The sequence below is a fragment of the Canis lupus genome, chromosome 7 (genome assembly GCF_048164855.1).
Source record: "Canis lupus baileyi chromosome 7, mCanLup2.hap1, whole genome shotgun sequence".
Lineage (NCBI taxonomy): Eukaryota > Metazoa > Chordata > Mammalia > Carnivora > Canidae > Canis > Canis lupus.
The window spans coordinates 39,464,032-39,487,755 of NC_132844.1; the positions used below are offsets into that span (position 1 = coordinate 39,464,032).

The 23,724-nt window shown below is 38.1% G+C and overlaps 1 protein-coding gene and 1 long non-coding RNA gene across 2 annotated transcripts; both read right to left on the bottom strand.

The window, feature by feature from the left end:
• Positions 1-1,576: 1,576 nt before the first annotated feature.
• On the bottom strand, positions 1,577-22,643 carry SDHAF4 (succinate dehydrogenase complex assembly factor 4). Its single transcript, XM_072832430.1, has 3 exons — positions 22,451-22,643; positions 10,663-10,812; positions 1,577-2,007 (listed from the first exon to the last, which is right to left on the bottom strand). The coding sequence occupies exons 1-3, from the start codon at positions 22,512-22,514 to the stop codon at positions 1,898-1,900; spliced, it is 324 nt and encodes a 107-aa protein (XP_072688531.1). The 5' UTR covers positions 22,515-22,643; the 3' UTR covers positions 1,577-1,897.
• LOC140636791 (uncharacterized) lies at positions 19,114-22,430 on the bottom strand. The gene is made up of 2 exons (XR_012034010.1): positions 21,033-22,430; positions 19,114-19,310 (listed from the first exon to the last, which is right to left on the bottom strand). It is a non-coding gene; the product is annotated as an uncharacterized lncRNA (long non-coding RNA).
• Positions 22,644-23,724: the final 1,081 nt, after the last annotated feature.

Consider the following 23,724-nt stretch of genomic DNA (forward strand, 5'->3'; position numbering starts at 1 on the left):
TTTTGTTAATGTTCGATGGTCATAAAGACCATAAATGTTTCCATGCCACCAAACTTTACCTATATATTTGATGGCTGTCATGAAACATGTTACTATTAACAGGGGTTAAGGATTCTATTATCTTAATACCACACTTTGGTTGTTACATATTTTATATTAGTTTTTGAAGTATCTAAGTTGTCTTTCCTGTATCCCATACCATAAACACAAGCAAAACTATACCAAATAATGTGACATACTACTTTCTGCAATGTTAACCTAATAAAAACTTTCACTAATAGGGGTTAATGACTCATAATGACTAAGTTATAGAATGCTTTTAAAGGAATGTGGTTATTACTCAGCAGCATACACAGTAACTGCCATTAGAAGAACAAATGCTGACTGAGAGCTGATACAAAGACTGAATGGCTAGGCCATTACCAGACTACTCAGTTTGTTTCTGAGAACACTCTTTTAAGAAAGTTTATTCTTTCTTAAGAATCTCCTACAATCTTCTTAATCTTTAATCTTAATCTTTCTTAAATCTCCTACAATCTTCTCAAATAATATTGCATTTATAAATCATATCACACCACTATCAGTCCACTGCGCTGTCTTCTACAGACCCTTCAAACCCTTTCTTCCTAAGTAATTTAAGTGGCCTAGGGGCTGAAGGTCCAATCTCTGCCACGGTGTAAGGTCTGACAACACAGGATCCTTTAGAGGAGCCCAGCAGTTCCCATTCTTCCTTCATATCTATAAACTGGACAAGACTTTTCCTGACCCAGTTATCCAAAGGCCATAATATAAGAGCTTCTGAGTCATCAAAACTGACTAGGCTGGCCCATTTCAGTCCCAGCTTTTCTCATATTGGGCCTCTGTATCTAAATTTTATGTTTAACAAACTAGTGTATATTTCAGCTCAGTTCATCCATGCAAAAAATCACGAATCTTCCAATTAATGATGTTTTAATGTTATTTTCATATAAAACAGTTTCAGTTCAAGTATTTCAAACTTGGTTTCTTAATATTTCCCCCAGAAAGCCTAGAGACTTGGAAAAAACATTTAAGACGGAAGGATAGCTAACACTTACTGAGAGCCATGAGCTATGCACTGTTCCAAGTGGTTTGCATGTATTCACTCATTTAAAAATCTTCTCAATACCCTGTAAGGTAGAACTAGTATTTTTTTTTTTTTTTTTTAGAAATTTTATTTATTTATGAGAGACGGAGAGAGAGAGAGGGAGAGGAAGAGACACAGGCAGAGGGAGAAGCAGGCTCCATGCAGGGAGCCTGATGTGGGACTTGATCCTGGGACTCCAGGATCATGCCCTGGGCCAAAGGCAGGTGCTAAACCGCTGAGCCACCCAGGGATCCCCAGTAGAACTAGTATTATCTCCAATTTATGCACAAAGATAACTGAGGTGTAGAGAAGTTAAATAACTTACCCAAGATCACTGGCTAATAAGTAGCAGAGCTAGGATTTGAACCCAAGGTATCTGGCTCTGGAGTTAGATTTTCTGTTGTGACTGTGGCCTTATGAAACTATAATGTATTACTTGACACACAATTAAAAAGCCACTATTACCTAGCATTTGGCAACAGAAATCATTAAAACTTATTTTATTTACATTTGCATTTTATAAGTAGCTGATTAAACTGAAATGTGATGAAATGAGTTTGCAGCTCTAATCATCATTTATATACTCCAATATATTTAAATTAAAATTAATGTGCTAATGTAGAACTATTCCCCTTTCTTAATTTATAGCAGTATATTCTCTTTCAAGGCATTATTTTTTAAAAAAACACTATAGAAATTAAATGGCTTAAAGGACATACAGAAAGAAAATAATTGTAAATAAATTAATTCAAATGTACATTTCAGAGAAAGATACTGAAGTTAATGTGTGGCTTAAAAATCAATACAGCGTCCTTTTCGTTCCCAATCTCCATATCGGGTAGGTTCTGGGCCTCTGGGTCCACCTTTTTCTTTGGTAACAGGATTAATATCATCTGGAAATTCTAAAGAAAAACAGAAGATGCAGAAACAGTAGTCAGTAGAGAAAGGCATTATGGCCAATTTTGAAGACAGGGTTATAGTAGATAATACTGGCTACATTATTACTATGCAGTCTTAAATGAACTATAAATATAGTTCTTTTCCCAAGTTTGAGAAATTATTTCAGGATACAAGATACAATTATCATATTCAATGAATTTTATTACCTACATTAATTACTTAAAATTCTTGGAGTGTTCTCAGGCCTTCGTGTGGGGAGTAGCTGCATATGTGCTGACGGATTAAAGGAGAAGGAAAGGAATTTAGGGAATACAGAGTACAAATCCATAGGATTTGAAAGGTTTTGAAACGCAATACTTTGGCTCAATGCCTCAGTCTTATTCTCAGTAAAATGGGTATAACAATCACACCTGATTTAGTATGTTGAGAATTAAACATTTCAACATGTTTAAATGTATGTAAAGAACCTAGCTCAGTGCCGGGTACAGAAAAATGCTCAATTAATTTTAGCAACGTGTACTGTTGCTCCTTATTATAGGGTTTTGGCTTCAGCAAATGGTTAGCTGATATTGCCATTTATGGACATAACAGCTGTTACTATCAACAGTGCATTCATAACTGGACCCTCTATCTGAGGTAGGCCCGCTTTTGAGCACTTTATTCATAGTAACTTGTTTTGTCCTTGTGATAATCCTATGGGACAGGAACAATTATTGTCTCCATTTTACAGATGAGGAAAATGAGGCACAAAGATGTTCAGAAAGGTGCTCCTGGTCACACAGCTACTATGTGGTAAAACTGAGTTTGAATTCAGACATTCTGGTTGCAGGCTTGTTCTCGGCCCATAAACTACTGCTCTGTATATAGGAAGAGCAGCAGAGGAAACGGCTATTAGAAAGAACCCCAATTCTTAAACTGTGTCTCTTTAGAGAGCTAAATGAACATCACTAAAATCATGTAGTACCTCTCTTGGAAAAAGAAAATAGAGAATTACCTGGAAATTTTTCAAATATTTATCTATTTTTAAAATTCTTTCTCTACTGTGAATGAACTCTTCCCCATCTATCATTCTGTTTTCTGAAGAACTCCATTCTTGGACTACATCTGAAAGTCTCTAAGGGAAGCTCTGCTGTCTCCCATATTTCTGGGGCTCACGGAGTCTTTTGGTCAGCTTGGGCTGCCATAACAAACTACTACACTGAGTGGCTTCAACAATAGAAATTCACTTTTTTATAGTTCTGGAGGTTAGGAGTCTGAGATCAGGGTGCTAGCATGACTGGGTTCTGGTGAAGACTCTCTTCCTGGCTTGTAGATAGCCCCTCCCCACTGTGTCTCACCAGGCAGGGAGAGAAAGACAGAGAGCTATCTGTCTCTTATTGAGGGTACTAATTCCATCATGGGGCCCCACTTTCATTACCTCATTTATACCTAATTATCTCTCAAAGGCTCCATCACCAAATAACACCATTTTGGGGGTTAGAGCTTCAAAAATGGATTTTAGGGAGACACAATTCATTCCACAGCACTAGGGAAGAAAGGGTTAAGATTATCCCTGTGCCTCACTGTACTTCCAGCTTCACCTTCTACCACCAAACCTCTATAGCCTTTCTTTCCTCTTTTGAATTCAACACCATTCACTTGCCCAATGCTTTTCTGCAGTCCAGTAATAAAAACTCTTCTATCTTCTTGGATAAGATCAATACTTGGTTCACAGCTTCACCTCTTCCCATTATCCCTCATATCAACACTCACATCAGTAACCTCACATACTATGGACACAGAAGTCCTTGGTCCTCTTTCCTCATGATCTTCAAGTCCACTTATGCCATCCATTTCTGTTACTTATCTCTTGACTACATTCCTTCTCCAAGTCCCACACTCTTAAGCTTCTCCTTTCTGTAGCTTTCTATGGAGGCTTTTCTCTCATGTTTCTTCAACCTAATTTTTACCCTCATCATAACCCACAGTTTTCTAAAACTTTATACTCTCACTAGTGCCACCCTGAGTCATGCTGAGTCGCATACTAGACTAATGTAGTTTTCTAACTCATCTGTTTTCTGACTCTCATGACTTCAGCCTAATCTGCATAGAAAGATGAATTAATCTTTCCAAACAGAATCCCTCTTCCACATTACATTAAGTGAAAGAAGCCAGACACAAAAGATTATGTACTGTATGATTTCATTTATATAAAATCCTAGGAAAGGCAAAATTATAGTGACAGAGAACAGATTCGTGGTTGCCAGGGGGATGGGGAAATGAGACTAATCATAAAGAGGCACCAGAGGCTCCTTGTGGGATGGAACTGTTGTATATGTTGTATTTGTTACATGACTATAAAAATTGCTAAAATTTTTCAAAATGTCTACTCAAAATGGGTGAATTTTATTTTATGCAGATTATACTATAGTAAAACTGAATAATCTCCATTCATTTTTTTTTTTTTGAATAATCTCCATTCAAAAACATTCAGAGCTTTCCTCACTGTCCACTGCATAAAGCCCATATGCTATAACCTGGTACTTCAGCCTTCCAGATTTGAGCCATACCTTTCTGACCATACCTTTCTCTTTTTTGAAACATTTCCCCACCATTCCTTAACTACTAATGATTTTATTGTGCCTTTAAACCCCAGTTCAAATGTTATCTCTTTTCTTTATTTTTTTTTAAAGATTTTATTTATTTATTCATGAGAGACACAGAAAGAGAGAGGCAGAGACACAGGCAGAGGAAGAAGCAGGATCCATGCAGGGAGCCTGACGTGGGACTCAATCCTGGGTCTTCAGGATCAGGCCCTGGACTAATGGCAGTGCTAAACCGCTGAGCCACCCAAGCTGCCCCTCTCCTTTTTTTTTTGAACTTTCTTTTGGCATATCTTTTACTCCAGTTACCACATAATGTCTTGTTCACAGTTATTTATGTATCTCATTTCCCTTATTCATCTTTGCATCAAACAGGGTGCTCAGTTGCAAATGATATCTTTTACCTTGATGAAGCCTACTTTATTAAGATAATAGTACTTAATAATGAAGTCTATTCTTTGCAAAGGGACAATCCATACATTTTTCTTAGAATGACATATGTATCAGAGGCAGGGAGGTAAGCCTAGAAGGAAGGAAACAGGGAAGAAGACAGACCAACAGAACGACAGATGCTTGAATTTGGGTTTTATTGGTAGGATGGATAAGAGATGTGTTTGACAAATGTTAAGAGGGTGGTATCAACAAGACTAGGATCCAGGACAGGGTAAGAAGCAGGAGTGAAGGTCTATCCCGAGATTTCTGAATCTCTGCTTTTCAGCAGAAGTAGAAGAGCTTAAAATAGAGTTTAGAAAGAAATGGTTCAAGGACTAGGAGGAGAAACTGGACAAAGCATAACCAAAGCCAAGACAGGAGATTTCCAGAAGTAGTGGTTACAATTTAACAATGCCAAAGCTTGTGGACAGTTCATATAAAATGAGGATTGAAAAACATTTGCTGGTTTGGTGATGTTTACTAGACCAGTTTCTAAGAGACAGTATGTTTGACATAAATTTCACTGACTCAAAAGTTACAATGAATACCTAGCATTGTGTCAAATAGATGATTATCTTTTGAAATGCATTTTTCTTTTTTATTGTATTAAATATGTATAATATTTATCATTTTAACCATTTGTAAGCATACAATTCAGTGGCATTAACTATATTCTCAATGGTCTGTAACTATCACACTATTTATACCCACAAGTTTTTCATTATCCTCATTATAAACTCTGTACCCATTAAACAAAAACTTTTCCTTGATCCCCTCCTTCTAGACTTTGATAACCTCTATTCTACCTTGTATCTATGAATTTGCCTAGTTTAGGTACATAATTTAAGTGGAATCATGTATTTGTCCTCTGTGTCTAACTCATTTCACTAAGCATAATGTTTTCAAGGTCCACCATATTGTAGCATAATCAGAATGTCATTCCTTTTTATGGCTGAATAACATTCCACACTCATTTTGTTTATCCATTTATCAACGGATATCTGAATTGTTTCTTTTGGCTACTGTGAATAAAGCTGCTATGAACATAGATATACAGATATCTATTTAAGTTCCTGCTTTCAATTCTTTTGAATATATACTTAGGAGTAGAATTGCTAGGTTCTATATCTGACTTTTTTTGAGAAACTGCCAAACTATTTCTCATAGTAGTTGCATCATTTTACATTCCCACCAGAAATACAGGATGGTTCCAATTTCTTCACATCGTTGCCATCACTTGTTTTCCAGTTTTTCTTAAATTGTAATATCCTAGTTGGTGTGGAGTATCTCACTGTAGTTTTGATTTTTTAAGGAGTGATGCTGAGCATCTTCTCAAGGGCTTGTTAGTCATTTGTATATCTTCTTTGGAGAAGTGTATATTCAAGTCATTTGTCTATTTTTGAATTGAGTTATTTTTGTGGAGTTGTAGGAGTTTTCTATATACTCTCAATATTAATTCTTTGTCAGATATATGATCTACAAATACTTTCCACCATTCCATACATTATCTTTTCACTTTCTTGATAATATCGTTTGATGTCCGAAATTTCTTAATTTTAATAATGTCCAGTTTATATACTTCTGTGTTTGCTGTCTATGCTTTTGGTGTCATAACCATAAAACTGCTATCAAAATCAATCATGAAGATTTTCCACACTTTCATCTAATAATTTTATAGTTTTATCTCTTAACAAAAATACATTTTTGACATATTTAATTTTCAAATATGGTATAATGTAAAGGTCCAATTTCATTCTTTTACGTGTGTATATCCAGTTTTCCCAGTGCTACGTATAGAAAAGACTGTCTTTTCCCCTCACTGAATGATCTTGGCAACCTTCTCAAAAGCCAATTGAGCATGTATGTGAGTATGTGAGGGTTTACTTCTGGGATTGCTACTTTTGTATATGACGTTTAAATGAAAAATTTCCTCTTAGATTTTTGGGCTTGGCTAAAACTACTAAAGAAGACTTTTACCTTTAGATTATGCTTTTCAAAAGTCTCCAACATTTTGGATGATTGATTGATCTGATTATTAGACTGGGCTTAGTAAAGTACTATAAACTGAAAAATTTAACTGAATGAACAAAAAGAAAAGCTTTTATATTCTAAAGAATTCCAGACAGAGGTCCCTGTATCCTCTGTTTAAGTCTTCTTGTCCAGGATGCTTCACTGCATAGGTTGGTTAACTCTCAGGAGAATGGAAAAATTAGACAAGCAGGGCAACCCTGTCAAAGTTTCAAACTGGTATGTTAACATTTATGCTATCTAAAATGTTATTTTTTGAATAGCTAATACTTGCACATTTTCTACAATTCAAAGGTACAAAAGAGTATAGAATGAAAATAAAGTAACACTTTAAAAAACATGAGCCAAATTTTATATATACTAAATACAAAACACTGTTTCTCTTTCTCCAACCACATGGCTATGGTGAGAACAACTGCCTCCACCTGTGACCCATCCCACTGGCCACTCTGACTGATTTAGCTATAGACACCGGATCCAAGCTTGGCAAATGAACTTTCTTCTTCAGAAATTTGGAATTAGTTGTGTCTGGGTGGCTCAGTTGGTTGAGTGACCAACTCTTGGTTTTGGTTCAGGTTGTGGTCCTGAGATCTAGTCTCGCCTCAGGCTCCACACTCAGCAGGGAATCGGTTCAAGATTCTCTTCTTCCTCTCCTTCCCCCTCAACCCTAACTCTCTCTCAAATAAATAAATAAATATTAAAAAAAAAGAAATTTGGAGTTAGAATTAAACAACTATATTTTGTCTAGTTCTTCTATTGAACTGAATAGCAGTTAGGAGCAGTTTTTTCTGCCCAGTGGATTTAGAACAGTCTGATGACAGAAAACAATGAAGAGAAAAGACCAGGGACAAGAGAAGGAGGAAGAATATCCTGGTTTCCATATAGTGCTTACTCCCCAGGTCCATCTTTTTCAAAGGTCCAGCAGCATCACTGCCCTGGGGTACCCCATCTGTGTACCTTGTAGCCCAATAACAACCTATATTGTTGTTACTTCTGTTTAAGTCTGCTCAAGTGGTTTTCAAGTTATTTGCATCAAAACAGTTCTCAATTCATAAACTGTGTCATGTGAATACTGGGGTATAATAAATAAAACAGGGGCTTAGAAATTTTTTTTTAAACCTACACAGAGTAGTCAATATGGTAATTTATTCATTGTGAAATGTTTTATTACTGTTAAAAAAGAATTATAAATAATAACATGTTCCTTTCATTCTTTTTTCTCAATAACTAAAATACTCTGACGCTTCAAAAGTCAAGAGAAGCTTTACTATACAGGCATACTTCATTTCACTGTGCTTCACAGATACCGGATTTTTTACAAATTGTAGCATCCCTACCATAAGCAAGTCTACTGGTGCTATTTTTCCAAACAGTACTTGCTCACTTTGGGTTTCTGTGTCATATTTTGGTAATTCTCTCAATATTTCAAACTTTTTTTATTATTATTATATTTGTTATGGTGCTCTGTGATCAGTGATCTTTGATATTACTATTGTAAGTTTTGGAGCATCAAGAAACATGCGCCATATAAAACAGTTAACTAGGGAACCCTGGGTGGCGCAGCGGTTTAGTGCCTGCCTTTGGCCCAGGGCACGATCCTGGAGACCCGGGATCGAATCCCACGTTGGGCTCCCGGTGCATGGAGCCTGCTTCTCCCTCTGCCTATGTCTCTGCCTCTCTCTCTCTCTCTGTGTGACTATCATAAATAAATAAAAAAATTAAAAAAAAAAACAGTTAACTGATAAATGTTGCATGTGCTCTGACTGTTCCACTTAACAGTCATTCCCTTGTCTATCCCTACTCCCTAGTAGGCCTCCCTACTCTCTGGGACAAAACAATACTGAAATTAGGCCAATTAATATCCCTATAATGGCCTTTAAGTGTTCAAGTGAAAGAAGAGTCACATCTCTTTCACTTTAAATCAAAAGCTAGACATGATTAAACTTAATGAGGAAGGCTTGCTGAAAGGCCAAGATAGGCCAAAAGCTAGGCCTCTTGCAACAACCAGTTAACCAAATTGTGCAGACAATGGAAAAGTTCCTGAAGGACATGAAAAGTGCCACTTCAGTGAACTCACAAATGATAAGAAAGCAAACAGCTGATATGGGAAAGACACCATCTCCACAACATCAAAGTACACAAGGTGAAGCAGCAGGTGGTGATCCAGAAGATCTAGCTGAGGTAAATAATGAAATTGGCTACATTAAACAACAAGATTTTCAGTATGGATGAAACAGCCTTATATTGGAAAAAGACTTTCATAGCTGGGAGAAGTCAATGCCTGGCTTCAAAGCTTCAAAGAACAGGCTGACTCTCCTAATAGGGGCTAATGTAGTTTGTGACTTTAAGTTGAAGCAAGTGTTCATTTACCATTCCACAAATCCTAGAGCATTTAAGAATTATGCTACATCTACCCTGCCTGTGCTCCATAAATAGAACAAAGCTTAGATGACAGCACATCTGTTCGCAACATGGTTTATGGAATATTTTAAGCCTGCTGATGTGACCTACTGGTCAGAAAAAAAGATTCCTTTCAAAATTGGACTGCTCATTGACAATGCACCTGGTCTCCCATGAGCCTGATGGAGGCGTTCAATGAGATTAATGTTGTTCTCATGTCTGCTAACACAACATCCATTGTGCAGCCCCTGGATCAAGGAGGCATTCGACCTTCAAGTCTTATTATTTAAGAAATTGATTTCCTAAGGCTGTAGCTGCCATAGGTGGTGATTCTTCTGGTGGTTCTTGGCAAAGTGAACTGAAAACCTTCTGGAAAGGATTCACCATTTTGATGCCATGAAGAACATGTGTGATTCACGGGGAGGCCAAATTATCAACATTAAAAGGAGTTTGAAAGTAGTTGATTCTATCCCTCAAGGATAACTTTGAAAGGTTCAAGACTTCAGTGGAGGAAGTAAATGCAGATGTGGAAATGGCAAGAGAACTATAATAAGAAGTAGGGCCTGAAGATGTGACTGTATGGCTGTAATCTCTTGTTAAAAACTTAAACAGATGAGGAGTTCTTTTGAAGGATGAGCAAAGAGAGTGGTTTCTTGAGATGGAAACCATTTCTGTTGAAGATACGGTGAAGACTGTTCACATGACAACAAAGGGTATAGAATATTACATAAACTTAGTTCACAAAGAAGTGGCAGGGTTTGAGAGGATTGATCCCAATTTTGAAAGAAGTTCTACTTGGCTAAAATGCTATCAAATAGCATCTCATGAGAAATCTTTCATGAAAGGAATAAATCAATGTGGCAAACTTCACTGCTGTCCTATTTTAAGAAATTATTACATAAAGCATCACCCTGATCAGTTGGCAGCCACTAATATTGAGGCAAGTCTCTCCACCAGAAAAACATTATAACTCACTGAAAGCTCAGACGATGGCTATTATTTTTAGTAATAAAGTATTTTTAAAGTAAGAGATATATATTGTTTTGTAAGACACAATGCTATTGCACACTTATAGACCACAGTATAGTGTAAACATAACTTTTATAAATACTGGGAAGCCAAAAAAAATTATTTGAGTTGCTTTACTGCCATATTTGCTTTATTGCAGTGGTCTAGATCAAACCCATAATATCTGTGAGGTATGTCCATACTCACTTGTCAGTGGTTCTTTCTCTAAATTAGAATCTTCTGGTGCATCAAAACGACCTTCTGGTAACTTTGGCTTCTTAAGAGATTGTTGAATAGGTTTGGATTTTTCTCCTTGAGAACTCATTTTCCTCACAGAATGACACAGAAGGGGTGATCCTGAAGAGTGGAGACAGTGAAAAATTAGGAGCTGTTCATTTATTCTGCTATAAAGGTAACAGTTTTATTTGTTTTTAGTTTATATACTCACATTTATCACAGTACAAAAAGTACAAAAGGGCATACAGTAAAATTTCTTCTATCTTCCAGATAAGCATTTCCCTTCCTCAGAAGCAATCCATATTATCAGTTTAAAAAGAAAAGCTTTAAAATAAATTAGCTAACCGTTATCAAAATTGAAAGAACTGGGCAGCTCGGGTGGTTTAGTGGTTTAGCGTCGCCTTCAGTCCAGGGCATGATCCTAGAGACCCGGGATCAAGTCCCATGCAGGCTCCCTGCATGGAACCTGCTTCTCCCTCTGCCTGTGTCTTTGCCTCTCTCTCTATGTCTCTCATGGATAAATAAATAAAATCTTAAAAAAAAAATTTGAAAGAACTTATATGTTGGGACACCTGGGTGGCTCAATGTTTTAGGTCTGCCTTTGGCTCAGGGAGGATCCTGGAGTCCTGGGATTGAGTCCCACACTGGGCTTCCTGCATGGAGCCTGCTTCTCCCTCTGCCTATGTCTCTGCCTCTATCTCTCCATGTCTCTCATGAATAAATCAAATTTTATAAGAAAAAAAAAAAGAAAGAACTTATATGTAAAATACTGATTCCTGTGTGAAGCAATGCCCCAAATACCAGAAATGAGATGATTAAGTGTAACTACGTAGTACAAAGTTTTAATCACAATATTTACCACTTAAATCACAAGAGATTGTATTTAGTATTTGTATATTTGAATTCTAATCATGATTCTCTTTTCCTGCCAATTAAACATTTAGAAATGTATTTGGCATTTACAACATATAAATGAGAAGAGAAAGCTAAACTATTATTTTTAGTAATAAAGTATTTTTAAAAATCTTAACAAGGGTTGGAAGGGTACAACCCTTGTTAAGATAATGTTCAAGAAGTAACAAGGGTTGGAAGTTATCCAACCCTTGTTAAGATAATGTTCAAGAAGTACAAAGCCACCCTGAAAAAATGACCTCAGGGTTGGGTTTTCAACTTCCTAAAGGAATGCCTTTAGAGGCAGGGCTGGGGACCAGTTCCAGTTATACCACTGTGGTAAGTGGAATAATGACTTCCAAAGATGATCAGAACCTCATACACAGAACCTATGAAGAGATTAGGTTCCATGGTAAAGGAGAATTTAGGTAGCAGTTGGAACTGAGGTTGCCAATCAGATGACTGACCTTAGGCTAGAGCAATTACCCTGGGCTATCTGTGTGGGTCCCCTGCAATCATAAGAATCCTTAAAAGGGGAAGAAAACTGGAAGAGAGAACCAGAGGGATGGCAGCATGAGAGCCTTAATGGACATTATTGGCTTTGAAGATGGAGGAAATGAACTTCAACAGCCTCTAGAAGTTGGAAAAGGGAAGAAAGAGATTCTCTTGCTAGAGCATCCAGAAGAACACACCCCTAATACCTGATTTCAGTCCAGAGACTTCATACCCATTTCAGACTTCTTGCCTCCCAACTACGTTTGTGATAATTGGTTACAGCAGCAGTAAGAAACGTATACAAATACTTATTAGTTGTTTGACCTTTGTCAAGTGACTTAGCCTTTCTAAATCTGTTTCCTCAAATTAAGGTAACAGTACCTATCTTATGAGTTACTAAATAAAGAGATAATTCACGCAAAACTTTTAGCACTGTGACAGATTTTATCTAATATCATCATTATAGTATAATCTGGAAGCTCCTCGTAGCATTAGATATAATTAGAATTTTCTTTCATTACATGTATTTTATTCACATTCTAGCTATCACTACATCACCATACCCTCTCTTTAAAAAAATTATATATATAGGGGTGCCCGGCTGGCTCAGTTAGTAGAGCACACAGCTGTTGATCTCAGGGTTGTGAGTTTGAACCCCATGTTGGGTGCAGAAATTACTTAAAAAATTATATATATACACACACACACACACACACACACATATATGCAGATATATATGTACATAAATATTTGTACATAAATATCTCTTTTTATACATACACACCCTCCACAGCCAATTTGGAACTTACGTAAGAGTTGTTTGTAAGATTATATAAAGTTAACATCACATATAAACTGCATTAACAATTTCCAAATAGTTTATCAGGCTGTTCATTTGCCTATCTACTGCATACAGCTTAGTGAGTAGAAAAATTATTGTTTGAATGACCAATTAGAATACAAACCAGCATTCTCCCACAGATACAAGAGCCCACAAAACACAAGGATTAAAAAAAATAAATACACAACTGAATGTTTTAATAAAGCTATGACAATGATTTACAGAGCTAATATAGTTTTCTCCATATACATACTCACTTGTATATGGAAAACATGTAATAATAACTTATAAGGCAGCATTTATTTTTATTTAAGAAATGGAAAATATAGAAATAGGAGTTTCTGATTATATTAATATATTTCATCTAACAATCTGATCTTGGTTTATTGTGGTTGACTATTTAGAAAAATATTATACTGGAAATTTTGGTGAACATAAACCATGCTCAGTTAAAGATATTTTCAGTTCAAATCTTGGAATTTTTGTTAATTATCCACTTATCTGAAACATAAGACTCTTCAGAATGTGACATCAATATATCCCAATTCAGGAAGTTTGGCTATCCTCCACAATAGAAACTTCTGTCCATCATCTAATGTCCAACTATCTATCCATCAACAAATCTATTACACATTTATAAAGCATGAGTGGTTGTTTCTAAGTCATAATAATTCAGTAATAATATAGATATATAAAGGGGAATTTTAACAGTTACAAAGTCACTTTGAAGCCTAAAAATCAGCCAAGTACTTAACAGATACTAGTAGCCACCTGTTACTGTGTGCTTAATCTTGACTCAATACAATAAAATCAGCATTTTTTGTTTTAGGTTTGTTTTTGCAAATAAAATCTCTTAACTCAAAGCCTGAAATGGTATTCAGTATAAAAATTAATCTTGGTATGTTCCAAATCTAAGTATTTAGATACTATCTAAGTATTTAGATACTTGGTATGTACCAAATCTAAGTATTTAGATACCTCAGTATTTACACAAATTCATAAAAATGGCACAAAAAGGTCTTGCAATCTAAGGGCACTAGAATCACACACATGGCTTCAAAAGCAGCCATACCACTTAATAGCAATGTGATCCTAGGAAGGTTTCTATATCTCACTGAGCCTGTCTCCCCATTTGTAGAATGGGGATACTTGTACTTACCTTGGTTCAGAGAAATGAAGTAATGTGTATGTCTCTACGTGCACACACGAAGTATAACAGTAACTTGAGCCTAACTGTGGGACACAGAAGTCAGTGTGCAAATGAGATTTTGGTAAAGCATGGGAACACAAGTGTACTGTGGGAAAACAGAGAGGAGTAGCAAAGTAGAAGGCTGAGAAACTAGTCTGTAGGTCTGGCCTTGAGGAATTCTGAAGGAACTTTACCTTAGAGAAAAAGGTTACAAGAAAAAGCTAAAAAGACCAGTTTTCTCAAAAGACTCACAGAGGCCTAAACAGAACTACTTCTGTAGACAGGTAACAGTGTGACAGAATGCAGAGCAGGAGAATTCCTCTCATGTCTGCACCATACCTGGTAAGACAGGGGACACTGTGCTCTTTGGCACTCACAACCTTCACAGCTTTGGAAACAATTCCGTGCACAGCAAGCAGGCAGAGGAGGTGGCATGAGGTACATACAAGTAGCCTGAAGGGCAGACATCAAGAAAAAAGGGTCTATATTGGGTCTTAAGGATTAGCAAAGAGGTGAAGGGGAGCCCCAGAGCCACTCCTGTGGATTCTGCCTATCAAATAGGAGGTATGAAGCAAAAGTAATTATAGCTGACCCTTGAACAACACAGGTCTGGACTGCACAGGCCCACTTATTCATGGATTTTTTACAGAACAGTACTATAAATGTATTTTCTCTTCCTTACGATTTTCTTAATAACATTTTATTTTTTCTACCTTACTTTATTGTAAGAATACAACATATAATATATATAATAGGCAAAATATGTGTTAATCAACTGTTTATATTATCATAAGGCTTCCATTCAACAGTAGGCTATCAGTAGTTAAATTTTGGGGAAGTCAAAAGTTATATGTGGATTTTTTATGGCACAGGGGGTCAGTCCCAGACTCCCACATTGTTAAAAAAAAATTAGCCGTATATTAATGTTAGTACTACATTTTGGCCTTCACCAAACTTCTGACTATCTCAACTACAAGGGCAATAGCTGACAAACAAAGCAACAATCATTCTTTGAGAAACAAGAAAATCACCACCATAAAGCCCAGGTCTTCTTCTTCAAGGGGTGGTTTGGCCTTATCCAAAGCCTATTTAGAACTGGGTTTACAAGTACAGTACAAGCAAGAAGATGATCTTCTGATATAATAATAAAAGCAAAGGAAAAAAGACTAAGTTACCATTATATTAGAACGACAAATAACTTTTCAGAACTTCTGTTTCTGGTAATTTGATAAATTATAGATGTCTAAAACCCATCGCCATAAAACATCTAAAAAGGCTAAAAAAATACAAAAATTTCTTAATCGGACAAAGAATCTTTTAGAAAGTACATAATGATAAACTAGCAAAGCCATTCAGTGAGAGAACCACTGAACCACTTAAACTGCTACATAAACTGTGTCCTTCTCACCTAGAGCTGGGGTACAGAGCTTTCAGGACAGTAGGGAGAGGAGTCTTCTGAGCCTGAACAAAACAAAAAGCCTATTAGAGGCTTAGCACCCAGAAGAGAAATTGAGCCTGAAGATTTATTTATTATTTATTTTTAAAGATTCTATTTATTTTTTCATGAGAGAGAAAGAGAGAGAGAGAAGAGGCAGAGACACAGGCAGAGGGAGAAGCAGGCACCATGCAGGGAGCCTGACGTGGGACTCGATCCCAGGTCTCCAGGATCACACCCTGGGCTGAAGGCAGGGCTAAACCGCTGAGCCAACCAGGCTGCCGGAGCCTTAAGATTTTAATGTGCATATAAAACACCTGGATCATATAAAAAATCTTGTTAAAATGAAGATTCTGAGTAGGTCTGAGTGAGACTTGAGATAGTGCATTTTAATAATGTCCAGATGATGTTCATGCTGCTGGTCAAAAGAGCAGGGAGCTAGAAGCAAACTTCCAATAAATGAAGAGAACAGTTAAGGAAGGACAAGTACCATCTCAACCTTGGTTCTGAGTGGAGATGAAACAAAGAAGCCCTTCTACAGATTTTGAAACTACTGGCTGACTACACCTATCTATGCCTGATTATACACTATTTGCATGGTCCAAAAACACCCAAGGGGAACATCTTACATAAAGTGGACCCACATCTATATAGTTGAAGTGCTCCAGACACATGACAAGAGCAGAAGCAAATCCTCTGTGGAGAAATACCCTCTCAAACCATGTCTCATTAAAGTCTCAAGAGAGAATCCCAGTAAAACAAGAGTTAGTAAAACAACAAATAAGACCAGACCATAAAGATTTGACATATTGAAATCAGAAGATAACTATTTAATGTGTTCAAGGCAAAAAGTCAAAAAGGAGAAATGTATGAAAAGCCAACTTAAAACACAAATTTAGAAATACAACAATTTAAATGTAAAGTTCAATAAAAGGCCTAATAGCAGAACAGATACAGTTGAGAAGAGGATTTGTGATCTAGAATTAAGTTCTTCAGAAATTATGCAAGAAAAAGCACAAAGATGAAAATAACCAAAGATAAGTTTAAACCTGTGGAGTATAAAATGAGAAGGTCTAACAATTGTCTATTCAATCATGATTCCACAAGGAGATAGTGGAAAGACCACAGGAAGTACCACGGACAGGAATCATCAGATGTAGGAAGCATAAAGAAATGCCGAATTAAAGGGAAAAAAATGCATCTAGACGCAAGGTAAAATGGATAGCCCCAACAAAGAAGCCAGATCAAAGGAAGATCTAAGAAGAAGCCAGATAAAAGATTACTAATAATGGAACAAAACTGAACAGACAGGTAACTTCCCCAGAGCCATAATAGAAGCCAGAAGATAGAGCTATGAGAAAATGATATACCCATTAAAACCACCTTTCAAAAACAAAAAGTCAAAGAAACCAGATTTCAGATTAAAAAAAAGACACATATCAAAAAGAACACTAAGAGACCATCACAAAAGACTGCCACAAAAGGAACTTCTAAGCAATTTACTTTAAGAAAATGATCCTAAAGTGAAGTGTGTGATAAGAATAGAGAGAAAATGGAAGTTTTATTCGGGAGAAGAAAATATTTAATTCAAACCAAGTATGACAAATAGAAGGTGTAAAAAGATGGTAGAAATAAAGCCAATTATATCAATAATTATGATTATAAATGAATTCTCCAGTTAAATAGGTATAGACTGTCAGACTCCAAAAAACAAAACCCAGCCACATGCTGTTCATATAATAAGCACATGTTTAAAAAAAAAAATGACCAGTGTTAGAAACTGAAGATTTGTGTCCCCCACACCACCCTCATTCATATGTTGAAATTATAACCCCTAATGTGGTGATTGTTGTGCCCAAGATTGCGAATCAGAGAAACCACCAAGGAGCGGACAGGGATGCAAACACACGAGGGTTTATTTACAAGCTCGAGCTTGGGTCCAAGTATACCTGACACAGCGGAGCCGGGACTTGGACCCCGAGACTAAGAAGCTTAGCAACTTTATAGGGGCCAGTGGCCAATGGGATACGCAGAAAGTTGCACAGTCATGCTGGTCCACTCGCAGGTGGCCCATTGAGTTACATTTTACCCTAAAGAATCCATTTGAACTGGCCTATCACTGAGCCGATTTCGGGTTAGGGTGTGCCCTGGGCTTGACTAGGGCGGGGCAGTGCCCTAAGTAATAAGCAGGTCAGCACAAGGCGGGTGCAGCACAAAGTGGAGTCAGTTCTGCTCTGCTTGTCCAGGGGTAGGGGATTTTTGTTAACTTTCCTGGGTCCCACAGTGATATTAGGTGCTGGGGCTTTGAGATAATTAGGTGATGAGGGTGGAACCCTCACGAATAGGATTAGTACCCTTTTAAGAAGAGATATGAAAGCTTGCTGTGGCTTTCTGCTCTCTGCCACAGGAGTAGACAATGAGAGAGTAGCCATCTGCAAACCGGGAAGCAGGCTCTCACCAGAGACCAGATGTCCTGGCATCTTGATCTTAAACTTTCCAGCCTCCAGAACTGTGAAAAATGAATGTTTGGAGTGGAAGCCACCTACTCTACGGCAATTTGTTATTATAGTCCAAACTAAGCCATGTGAGATGTACTCTTTCCACGTTTTTAGTTTTGTCTTAAAGAGATAGACACACAGAAAATGGAAGGAAAAGAACCACAGTTAGAGAAGAAAATGGTAACATAAATAAAAGACATACAAGTGAGAGAATCAACAAAAGCCAAGAGTTGGTTCCCTTAAAAGATTAAAACTGTGAAGTCTTTGGTTAGGCTAGTAAGAACAAAAAAAGAGCACACAAAATAAATAATATGAAGAGAAGAGATTACATAATTATATATGAGAGCAGATATTTTTTAAAAAGGAACTTTATGCCTCTAAAATGAAAGTGTATAAAAAAAGTGTATAAAATAAACAGATTTCTAGAAAAATGTATTAAAGCTGACTGAAGAGAAAAGCTGATAAACAACGCAACAACCATTAAAGAAATTAAACCAGTAATTTAAAATCTTCCCTCAAAGAGCAGATGGTTTTGTAGTTAAGTTATACCAAATACTCAAAGAATGAATAATTTCTTTAAACAAAATATGACAAAGAGAAAAGGGTAGTAAGACTCTTGAATTCGCTATGTGAGGCTTAGAATAACTTAACCTTTGAAAGCAGAAAAGGAAATTCCAAAAGAGGCAAATTACAGGCCAATTTCAAAACAAAATATTAGCATATCAATTTCAACATCATATTGGGATCCCTGGGTGGCGCAGCGGTTTGGCTCCTGCCTTTGGCCCAGGGCACGATCCTGGAGACCCGGGATCGAATCCCACGTCGGGCTCCCGGTGCATGGAGCCTGCTTCTCCCTCTGCCTATGTCTCTGCCTCTCTCTCTCTCTCTCTGTGTGACTATCATAAATAAACTGAAACTTAAAAAAAAAATATATATATAATCATGACCAATTTGAGTATTTTCTAGGAATGCCAGATTGATTTAGCATTAGTAAAATCTACAATTCACCAACTCACCAGATTTAAAGGAAAAAATGATGTAATCACCCTGAGATGAAAATAAATGAATTCAGTAAATTTCAAGATTTATTCAGTCTTAAAAACCAGACAAATACATAAACAACAGTAAAAAACCCTTCTAGACATAGCATGGGACTTCGTTAACCTGATAAAGGCACATCCATAGCTAATATGACACTTGAAATATGAATGCATTCCCTTTACAATTACAGACAAGATGACCACTCCTCGACAACATGCTACTGGAAATCTGAGTAAGACAGAAAAACAAAAGAAAAAGACAAATATTAGGAAGTGAGAAACTAGATTTTCATTACTTGCCATTAATATGAGTGCCTACCTAGCAAAATACCTTCTCCCCCCTAGCTACAAATAAATTGTTTACATTAATAAACTAATTTAGGTAGGTTACAGGATACAAAAGGAATAAATAATTATGTTCTATACATAAACAGCAATCACAAAATGATAATTAAAAAAAAATACTGAGCAGGGTTAATCAAATCCCAACAGGAACTTTTTTTTTTTTTTTTTTTTTTAGGAACTTTTTTTTAAAGAACTCTTTTTAAAGATCTTGTTTAGGGATCCCTGGGTGGCGCAGCGGTTCGGCGCCTGCCTTTGGCCCAGGGCGCGATCCTGGAGACCCGGGATCGAATCCCACGTCGGGCTCCCGGTGCATGGAGCCTGCTTCTCCCTCTGCCTATGTCTCTGCCTCTCTCTCTCTCTGTGTGACTATCATAAATAAATAAAAATTAAAAAAAAAAAAAATAAAGATCTTGTTTATTTGACAGAGAGAAAGAGCACACAAGCAGGGCCCGCGGCAGGCAGAGGCAAAGGAAAACAGATGCTTAACTGACTGAGCCACCAGGTGCCCCTCCCCCCCCTTTAAGAATTTGATATGGAAAGCAGATACCTAAGAATAGCCAAGGCACTCTAAAAAACAGAATGAGAAGATTTACCCTAGTAGATATCAAGATTTATTACAAAGCTATGGTTATTAAGACAGGTGATATCAGCACAGGAATAGACAATTAGATCAACAGAACTGAAAAGGGAGCCAAGAAATAAACCCATGCCTATATGTTTATGTAAACTTGACTGAAGACAGTTAGCATCATATCAATGAAGGAAAGGCCCAATATATGGACCTGGGACAACAGATTATTGACATGGAAAATAAATGAAATTGGTTTCCTGCCTCACACCATACACAATAATCAATCCTGGGGCAGCCCGGGTGGCTCAGCGGTTTAGCTCCGCCTTCAGTCCAGGGCACAATCCAGGAGATCAAGTTCCAGGTTAGGCTCCCTGCATGGAGCCTGCTTCTCCCTCTGCCTGTGTCTCTGCCTCGCTCTCTCTCTCTCTGTGTGTCTCTCATGAATAAATAAATAAAATCTTAAAAAAAAAATTAATCCTGGTAGAATAAAGGCTTAAATACAAAAAGCAAAACTATAGACCTTTGAAAAGAAAACAGAGAATAACTGACTTCAGGGTAGGAAAGGCTTTCTTAGACAAGATCACAAAGCACTGACAATAAACAAAAGGATCAATACAAAATTACAACGATATTATGGTTACCTATTTACCAAAAGACACCTTTCTTTAAGAAAAAAAGACACCTTTCTTTTGAAGCTGTGTGACTGTACATGCAGAGCCATTATTTTATTCTGCTGTGGTATATGATTTTCTTAAAAAAAAACAAAACAAAAAAAAACAACACTACGGAGTGACAAGAACAGCCCCAAATCGGAATATCTGCCGCTTACATAACTAAAAAAGGTTTAGTATTGAAATATATGTAAAGAATATAAATAAGAAAGACAAACAATCCATTAAGAAAATGAAGAGATTTCATCAAAAAAGCGAATAAATATTTGAAAAGATGTCTGACTTCTCTAATCAGAGAAGTTAGAAAAGTAATTTAGCCAGGATAGTGGATACAAAATCCAGAAGCAAAATCATAATGACATACCATTTCAATACCCTATTCAATCAAAAATTAAACTTCCTGATGATTATCAAATGTTGACAAGTATGTGGAGCAAGAACTGATGTTTCTGCTGGTAGGAGTGTAATTGCCAGTAGGGATGGAAATGCCTTTACAACTTGGCATCATATTAGAAGACTGAAAAGGCCTCTACCATATATTCCAGGAATTCCATTCCTTGTATTAGACCACCCGTAACAAGAATGTGTAGCAGCCAGTCCTCGTGTTTCCAGAATTGCCCAGATGTCCACTGAGAAGAATGGAAAAACCGTATGATATACTCTCACAACTGAATGATTAACCACAATCTCACACATCAATATGGATGAAGCTCAAAATACAGCTGTTAGTTGAAAAAAGCAAGTAAAATAAGTACAAATGGTAGGAAGCTATTACTATAAAGACCCACTGCCTGAGGAAGATGCATCCTGGGAGCTTCTTGGTAACAGAAATATTCTGTTTCTTAAATTGGAAAATGGGTTCGTATGCTTTGCTTCGTAACTTACACGTGTCTTAAGTTTTTGGTATCAAATACTCCATTCTTAAGTTTTTAACACAAGTGAGAAAGGGATAGTGAATGAACACACAACGAAATTTACAGTTACTACCGTGGAGTTTGGATAAGGCGGGGCTTTCCCTTTATTATTCATTCCTGGACCATTTAAAATGTTTACAATTAACAAGTAATATGTTTGGGGAGAAATGTTTACCGAAAACAAACTGCGTAGAGATCTGGGGCCTATTACTATGCAGGGTAGTTAATTCTGTTTCCCACTTCCACAATTTCCCCAGGATGTCCTCAATTAAAACTATGCTAAGGATCTTTTCTGGGTTAAATCTAAAATATTGAGAAAACTTTCCAACAAAAATGCCGGTTTTTACTGAAAGCATGCATTCTTTCTTTGTATTAACGATTCTTGGCTTCATCTAACTTTATTATACTAATTTGCAACTCTGACCCACCTCTGCACTTTTCCAATTTATTTAGACCGTAAACTACCATAAATCCTTTCTGGTGTAAATTCAATAAGTAAATGAATGACCCTTGTTCCAAAGGGCCCTCTTTCCCATTCTTTTCCACGAGCGCCAAAGCCTAGTGAGCCCCGAGAGCTCCCCAGGAAACAAGCCCTTCCTGCGCAGGGACCGGAAGGAGGCAGGTCCGCAGGCGGGAAGGGCCCGGGTGGTCTTCTAGCCCTAGTCCGACCCCTGAGATCCGGGGTGCTGAAGGGACCTGCCCGGCACCAAGAGCTGGACGGCCGAGCCGTAAGAAGAGAAGCTCTGCAGCACCCGGTGCCTTCAGACGCCCGGGACACGCGCTGCTTGCGCCGAGGGAGGCCTTTCTCGCCGCGCCGGGCCTTCGCGACCCTGCCCCGCGACCTCGGCCCCGGGACCCGGCGTCTTACTTGCCGCTCTCCACGCGGTGGCCGGGACGCAGCCAAGCAACCGAGCCAGCCTCGACACAGTCATGGCGCCAATCCCCACACAGTCCTGGGGGCGCAGCAGGGAAAGGGAACCAGCAGCGCCGACCCGGGCCCACCCCGCAGGAGGGGCGGAGCTCTCGCGAGGCGGGGCCTGCGTCTGATTGGGTGGGGGCCTGTGTACGGAGGGGGCGGGGCGGAGGGGGCGGGGCCTGCCTGGTGGGCGGGGCGGAGGGGCGGGGCCTGCTCGGTGGGCAAGGTGGGCGGGGCTTCAGGAGCTGGCAAGGTGGGCGGGGCTTCAGGAGCTGTTCCTAAAAACCCGTGCTCGGGTTCCGGGCCGTCTGTAAGGAAAAGGTTCAAGGTGGATCCTTGGGTGGCTCAGCGGTTAGCGCCTGCCTTCCGCCCGGGGCGTGATTCTGGAGACCGGGAATCGAGTCCCACGTCGGGCTCCCTGCATGGAGCCTGCTTCTCCCCCTGCCTGTGTCTCTGCCTCTCTCTCTCTGTGTCTCTCATGAATAAATAAAATCTTAAAAAAAAAAAAGGTTCAAGGAGAGCGACTCGAACTACCCTGACCTCCTGCTGCTTAAAATCCCAAATTATGACTGAGGTTGGATGAGGGAATAATTCCATGTGTTCCTCTCAATCTAAGACAATGGTCTCTTGAAAGATCCCTTTCATAGTATGCAAAGATGAAGCACATTTTTTACTCTTTTGCCCGTGTGATAATAGCCTTTCCTTGTTCAGTTCTCTTATTTTTTAAAGGTCTGTTCGTTCAGTGAACTAATTCGTTGGTTCTGACGCATTGACCGGATGACCTGAAAGATGACAATTTTGAGTGAAGAGCAGAGCAAGAAAAGGCTTGCCATCTGGTCCAGGCTGCAGTGGAAGTGGGCCAGTGCAATTGGCCCATAAATTCCAACCGTTCCAATGACGTTTGGAGCATATGTGGCAGATCAGGAGGCTTTATGTAACTTGTGGAAATCCTTACAGAAGAATCACAGTGTAGGTCCCTAGATTCTTATTTTTTCAGAAAAGTTCTGGGCTAGCTATTGGGCGCTGGCAATGTCTGACATTAGGCGGCTGGGCAATCTGAGTTTCTCATCGTGACTTGGGAGTTATCTGATCCTCCAGGATAAGGAGCCCTTTCACTAAGAGCAAGTATATACAAAACAAGGCCAGAAACAAAACCCAAGCAATTTTCATTAGCAGTTAGCTCCTATAAATACTTTTCACCCTTAGCTATATCTACAGTTCAATGA

Excerpts from the sequence above, each read along its gene's own strand:
- SDHAF4 (XM_072832430.1), bottom strand. The coding sequence starts at position 22,514 with ATGACTGTGTCGAGGCTGGCTCGGTTGCTTGGCTGCGTCCCGGCCACC. Across the intron at positions 10,813-22,450 it reads CACCGCGTGGAGAGCGGCAA|GATCACCCCTTCTGTGTCAT; the intron begins GTAAGACGCCGG and ends TCCACTCTTCAG. Across the intron at positions 2,008-10,662 it reads AGAGAAAGAACCACTGACAA|AATTTCCAGATGATATTAAT; the intron begins GTGAGTATGGAC and ends GTTTTTCTTTAG.